A 7243-nucleotide genomic window follows, 5' to 3' on the forward strand; every position below is an offset into this window, starting at 1 on the left:
CTCAAACTCATTGGAAAACACACAGCAGGCTTCTTCTTGCTCAGGCCTTTGGGCAAAAGCCTGTAAGCCCTCAGGGAGAGCCCCACCCAGATGGGAAGGGTGGTGCTGGTGGAGGAGAAAACCTGTGTGGGAAGGGGGCATGCAGGGAGTGTCTGATTAAGCAAAAGTAAGGGACAATTATCACAGATCAGCTCCTTGTCTCTTTGTTTGAGAACATGACTAACTCATGACTTCAGTGAATTATATCCAGGCTTATTGTGTTGTGATCAAGTTAAGGCTGGAAGGCAGGAGAATTTCTCCATGACTAAAGGAAGCCAAAAAGCAATCTTTATATTTCATACCTTACTGGAGATTGGGGGTGATCTCACTATTTGTAAAGCCCAGCCCTTCCCAACCTGCAAGCTCACCTTCCAGGACTAAGCCCAGCCCATTTCTACCATATATAAACTGCTGCCGGGAAGCCCATAGCACAGTTCTGCTCCTCTCCTCTACGCTCCAGCCTCTCCCACTTTGTGCAGCCTTCTTCTCTTCAGGAATCATGTCTAGCAAATCCACCATGAGGAGCCACAGCACTAGCCACCGTGGCTTCAGTGCCAGCTCAGCCAGAGTCCCCGGGGTCTGCCGCTCTGGCTTCAGCAGTGTCTCCATGTCCCGCTCCAGGGCTAGTGGAGGCCTCGGGGGAGCATATGGAGGGGCTGGCTTTGGCAGCCGGAGCCTCTATGGCCTGGGGGGCTCCAAGAGGATCTCCATCGGAGGGGGCAGCTGTGCCATCAGTGGTGGATACGGCAGCAGAGTTGGAGGAGGCTTTGGCTTTGGAGCTGGAGCCGGGAGTGGATTTGGTTTCGGCGGTGGAGCTGGTAGTGGCTTTGGGCTCGGTGGTGGCGCTGGCTTTGGAGGTGGATATGGGGGCTCTGGCTTCCCTGTGTGCCCCCCGGGAGGCATCCAAGAGGTCACCATCAACCAGAGTCTCCTGACTCCCCTGAACCTGCAAATCGATCCCACCATCCAGCGGGTGAGGACTGAGGAGCGGGAGCAGATCAAGACCCTCAACAACAAGTTCGCCTCTTTCATCGACAAGGTGAGACATGAGACCGAGCCCTCCACAGGGGATTTCAGAGTCCCGAGTTGGAGAAACAGCAAACTTCCTACCAGGGAGACATAGGAAACAGGGAGAGGGGACTCAGAACAGCTCTGCACAGGGACGCCAGCTTGGCTCCGTGTTGACAACAGGCAGCAGGTGATGGGAATCATTTAGAACCATGGAAGCTCCTAGATGGTCCTCATTCCTGCCTAGCAAGAACTCTCAATTTTGTTAAACCTGGAGCATAGACGAGGCAATGAGAGAAAGGAATGGGTTGACTTTTCCCTCAGAAGGGTCTGGGAGACCACCAAAAAAGGCCGGTGGTATTTGGGCTGATAAATTACACTCTCGGGTCTGAGTAAGAAGGGAAAAAATTCAACATAAGAAAAAAAAAGAAAGAAAATGATATTCTGGTCTGACTAACAACAACAACAAAAACCCTTAGAAACATTTATACAATCTATAGAAATGCTAACTGACTCTAGAGACAGAGAGTGACCAGAAAACCAGGATATTATGGAGGAGACACATGCACTAAATGAGAAATTGGACTGGAAAATAATCATCACACAATATTTAACATCCCTTCTAACTGAGGTCCTATCAGCAATAAAAACTTTTTACAATATTTTAGGTGGACATTATTTTTTAAGTAGATTTGTGATTGTGCTTGGAAAGAAAGGGAGAGAAATTGTGGACATCATTGAATGTCCAATTATATCTGTGGGGAGCAAAGGAGAAAGGTTTGGGGGAGCAGATCCTCACCCTGAGTCTCGGTGCATGCTCTGCAGCAGCCCAGCACCATGGAGAACCCCAAGCTGCTGGAAAACCTGATAACGCACACACTTACTTCTTTCTGCCTTTGTCTGCCAATAACCATCTATGTGGTCTGCTCGCCAGGTACGGTTTCTGGAGCAGCAGAACAAGGTCCTGGACACCAAGTGGACCCTGCTCCAGGAGCAGGGCACCAAGACAGTGAGGCAGAACATGGATCCTTTGTTCGAGCAGTACATCAGCAACCTCAGGCGGCAGCTGGACAGTATCATGGGCGAGAAAGGCCGTCTGGACTCTGAGCTCAGAGGCATGCAGGACTTGGTGGAGGACTTCAAAAACAAGTGAGTGAAAGGAGAGAAGTGGGCTCGGTTTCTTGAAGCACACTCTTCAAGACTATGAGGAGACTAGGTCCAGATGTCGGCAGATTGCTTAGCAAAACATGTCCATGGAAAATAAAATTACAAATTATTGCCTAAGAGAGAATATGAAAAGAAAAAAGGAGAGGATGGGTGGTTGGATAAGGGTAGGAAAAAGAGAGTAGCTACAGCAAAAATGATCTTTTACGTTTTTTTGTGGCATAAAGCTAGATTTGGATAAATTCCATTTAAGGAATATGTTAAGTCCCAGGCTGCCTTTCTGGTTTATCATTACCACTGGCTCCATTATCTCTTCCCCTTTCTTCTTGTAGATATGAAGATGAAATCAACAAGCGCACAGCAGCGGAGAATGAATTTGTGACTCTGAAGAAGGTGAGCTGATTAATCAGGGTTTCACATTGCTTTGCTGAAAGAGGGGAAATACTCCGCACCCTGCCCCCATCCGAGTGGAGAACTGATAGGAAACTATAGACTGGGAAGGAGGGCTCAGCTGACCCCAAGTTGTTGGCTCTTTCCCCAGGACGTGGATGCTGCCTACATGAATAAGGTTGAACTGCAAGCAAAGACAGATTCTCTTACAGATGAGATCAACTTCCTAAGAGCGCTCTATGAAACAGTAAGCATTTCTACTCTCTTATTTACTCTGATGGGGGTCTGCAATGGAAGGAAGATTCTTAGGGCTGGGGACCTCTGTACATGTAAAGGCAAAGATAATCTCAGGATTCTCTGTCTTGCAGGAACTGTCTCAGATGCAAACACACATCTCAGACACTTCCGTGGTCCTCTCCATGGACAACAACCGTAACCTGGACCTGGACAGCATCATCGCCGAAGTCAAAGCCCAATACGAGGAGATCGCCCAGAGGAGCCGGGCTGAGGCCGAGTCCTGGTACCAGACCAAGGTGAGCAATGAGCTGGCAGATGCTAAGGAACCTCTGTATCCCACTGTCACTACCAGAAGGTGCAGACTTCATTGGGGAAATCTACTGAAGGGAAGCTGGGGTCCTCTCACAGGATGGGGACCCTCCACTATCAGAGTAGACATTTACAGAACCTATGCCTCAGTCTAGGAAGCAAAAGAACCCAAAGGCAGGAGGAAAGCTACCACAGAAAAGGACCTAGTAATCTTTAGCTTCACTCTGAATGTGGGCTCTCAGAAACACAGTGCAGAACATTGCCAGTCCCTGAGAGAACTAGACAGTATCTGATCCCATAATGAAGAAGGATTGTGATTCAGGTGTACAGTCTCCAACGACCATGTAACATGAACTCTGCCTGATGTTTCTTGAGGAGAAGCCATTAGGTCAGGTTTGTTTTATGCCCGATTCAGAAGGGAAAGTCTTCATTTGCATGTGAAAAGCCATAAACACCATGTCTCTCTCCCTGTGGACTGCAGTATGAGGAGCTGCAGGTCACGGCGGGCAGACATGGGGACGACCTGCGCAACACCAAGCAGGAGATTGCCGAGATCAACCGCATGATCCAGAGGCTGAGATCTGAGATCGACCACGTCAAGAAGCAGGTACTGTGGGGGGCGATGGTGAAGAAAGCATCATTTCCTAGGTAGACCATCAGGTAGTCATCAACCACCAGCTGGGATCATTCCTGGGAATTAAAGAAACACCAGGACAAGAAGGACAGATAGTTCCTGTCCTCAATGAGGACACTGGATATGAGACATGGATCTTACCCAAGACCATCAATGCCAACCTGTCAGAGCCATACGATATAGACCAGAGGCACTGGTTACAGTTTATATAAGAAGAACAGATTGACTTAGAAATTGCAAGGAAACAAGTTGGCAAAGAAAAGGGAGGATTGAAAGCATGAGGAACACGGTTGCAAATCTGCTGTAGATTACAGGTGAGAAGACAGAGGAGTGAGGGCAGAGCACAAAGAACAGAGTTGCCCAGTGTGTGAAGTGGGAGGAAGGCAAGGTCTCAACAGCCTCTTGTGAAAACTCATCACCTCACTTGCGATGGTCATCATTTTGTGCAATTACTGTGGCACGCACATGTGATCCTCGAACTTGATCCTTTTGTAGCTTTGACAACATCACTGAGAACAATCCAGTAGATTCATTCCTCCAATATCCTTTGTTCTTGTGTCCACTGTAGTGTCTCCCATCAGTAACGAGCCACATTCTCAGGAGGGGTGGTCAGCATAAGGGGTGAAGTTTTCTGTCAAATGAATCAGGCTAGACAAGGAGTACAGAATGGAAAAACACTGCATGGAAACAGTCAGAGCTCATTCAGTATCAATTTTGGGTCCCAGGACTCTTCCCCACTGGGAAAGAACCAGGGCCCCTGTCCTGTGGAGCACCACACTACAAGTCCACTCCACTTGCTTTCCCCTCCTAGTGCGCCAACCTGCAGGCCGCCATTGCCGATGCCGAGCAGCGTGGGGAGCTGGCCCTCAAGGATGCCAAGAATAAGCTGGAAGGGCTGGAGGATGCCCTGCAGAAGGCCAAGCAGGACATGGCGCGGCTGCTGAAGGAGTACCAGGAGCTGATGAACGTCAAGCTGGCGCTGGACGTGGAGATCGCCACCTACAGGAAGCTGCTGGAGGGCGAGGAGTGCAGGTGGGTGACTCGCTCAACCTCCTCAAACGTCTGTGTACATCTTCAAGCTGTGAGGCACCGAGCACACTAGTCCTGGCCGTAATTGTTATTCCTGAAAAACACCTAAAAGAGCAGTTTCCCATGGGCTATTCCACAGATTGAGGCTTTCCATAATGGCTCTCTGAGGTCTCATCCTTCCTGTGTTCCTCTCTCCTAGGCTGAATGGTGAAGGTGTTGGACAAGTCAACATCTGTAAGTATCCTTGCTTGCCATCCTGCCTTCATTTTGCACTCTTGTGACTGAGCTCAGGTGGGCAGAACGAGCTCACTGTGTCTTCTTTGTCCTTGTCTCCTCCCCACCCCAGCTGTGGTGCAGTCAACTGTCTCCAGTGGCTACGGCGGTGCCAGCGGTGTCGGCAGTGGCTTAGGCCTGGGTGGAGGCAGCGGCTACTCCTACAGCAGTGGTCACAGCCTTGGAGGTGGCTTTAGTTCCGGCAGTGGCAGAGGCATTGGAGGCGGCCTCAGCTCTTCCGGGGGCAGCAGTTCCTCCATCAAGTACACCACCACCACGTCCTCCAGCAGGAAGGGCTACAAGCAATGAAGTGCCACTACCAGCTCGTCCCACAATCCTCAGCCCCCTCAGTGGCTGCAGAGCCCTCTACTCAAGTCGCTTGCCCTCTCCTGGTCTCTGGTCTCTCCTGCTCTGAGTTAGAACCTAGGCTGCTAAGTGCCCTCATGTCTCCTCTCTTCGATACTTGCTCCACCTGAGCTTCCATTTTTTACCATCAGAAGGTCCACCTCTGAGTTACATCATAAATTAAGCACAACTGATGCCTCAGTTTGTTACTAAATTATTAACCTCTACCTCCAAGTTTCTACATGTGAGGCTGACCATTATGAGAAAATTATCTCAGCTCATTGTCATTACAGAAAACACTGCCTGGATTTTACTCCAGTACAGGGCAACTTCTCATTTATTTCCATTGGCCCAACAATACCCAATCTTAGAAGTGTTGTGAACCTCCTTTGCAGTAGCCATGAAAGTACAAGTGTCTAGTCCTATGACGTATAGAGTCTGTATTCTTGTGATGTTTTCTCTGCTCTTTGCTCCCCTGTAATTTCTAAATAAAGCAGATTTATAACATAATGTATTGTTTAATGGTGCCTTGCTTTTGGTCTATAGGCTCTTAATATTTTTCATCAGTTAAATGACTCTGTATTTTTAAAGATAATCCATTCCCCGTGTGCTTCACTCCTGTCCTTTAGAGAGGTCCAACAAACATCAGTTAGGCATTTTCACATTCACAGTCCCTTCCCAGATCAAATTGCATTCAAATGTTTGGCAAGTGAGGTTGGAGGAATCTGGTCCACCATCTTTGCACACTCTGTTTTAACTGTCCATACCAGGAACTACTAGCATAGTCTCTGACTTGGTCTCTAAGACCACTTGTCCCCTTATGCCAGTGCTCAGCCTAAATGCTCAGTTGGTGAAACAAATTCCTGTATAATTAAAGCAAAAGTCATTTAACAAGAGACTATGATATTCGATTTATAATTAGAATTGCCTTCATGACTAAGAAACTTGCCTGATACCATGTATCAAGGGCAATTAAAGTGGCAGACTGTTGAACTGGAAATATACTTCCAGAAAGGTATCCTGAAGAAAGAGTACAAATGCAGAAATGTGTGTGTACATGGATGTGCATCACAACAACTTTCACAACAGGGAGAAATCAGAGACTTTCGAGCTGGTTGGTCAAAGTAAGTATTCACAGACTCAGCCCAAATCTCAGATGGTTGTTTCTTGAAATGTGAAGACAATAGAATAAGTAAATTTCCTCCTTCTCACACCCTACGCCTCTCCTGGAGCCTGAAAGAAACCAAGTTGATGTTGCTCAAAAGAGACAGTCCTATTCCTCTCTCAGGTGTGAACTGTCCTGGTTTAAATTCTGCGAATGGATAAGGGAAAACTCAGGATAAGATTTGAGATTGGTCAGTTGACTTGTATTATCCTAGGGACACACCAGTCCCTGATGCCCCCATGGGTGACAATTATTTTCCTGTACTTGATTTTAGCCGAAAGGCTGGGAAGCAGTGACAACTGTCTTTCTAACCTTCAGGTCCTCATATCACTGCACTGGAGAACTTCTCTTGGATTGTACTGGTGTTTCTGGATCCTGTTCCATCGGTATCTTGCTGTGTTCACCTTTAACTGTTCCCTCAGCAAAACGGGCAGATTCTTACATTGGCACCTCCTTGCTTTCTGCCCAGAACTTCCCTGGCAGTAGAAACGTGAAGACTGACTTCCAAAAGCTAAGCCCACGTACCACATAAATACATACCCATGAGAAATAGTGGAAAAGAAAAAAATAGACAAGGAAAAGTGTCTAGGATGTAGCAATACCCAAAAAGGAGGTTTAAAATTGTCTCTGTGCGCATGGATTTAAAGAAA

The 7243-nt window shown here is 47.7% G+C and overlaps 1 protein-coding gene across 1 annotated transcript; it reads left to right on the forward strand.

The window, feature by feature from the left end:
- The first annotated feature begins 538 nt into the window (after window positions 1-538).
- KRT6A (keratin 6A) lies at window positions 539-5520 on the forward strand. Its single transcript, XM_063075905.1, has 9 exons — window positions 539-1078; window positions 1982-2196; window positions 2544-2604; window positions 2753-2848; window positions 2970-3134; window positions 3629-3754; window positions 4593-4813; window positions 5010-5044; window positions 5157-5520. The coding sequence occupies exons 1-9, from the start codon at window positions 539-541 to the stop codon at window positions 5390-5392; spliced, it is 1695 nt and encodes a 564-aa protein (XP_062931975.1). The 3' UTR covers window positions 5393-5520.
- The last annotated feature ends 1723 nt before the right edge of the window (window positions 5521-7243 follow it).

This window comes from Cynocephalus volans, chromosome 12, assembly GCF_027409185.1.
Source record: "Cynocephalus volans isolate mCynVol1 chromosome 12, mCynVol1.pri, whole genome shotgun sequence".
Classification (NCBI taxonomy): domain Eukaryota; kingdom Metazoa; phylum Chordata; class Mammalia; order Dermoptera; family Cynocephalidae; genus Cynocephalus; species Cynocephalus volans.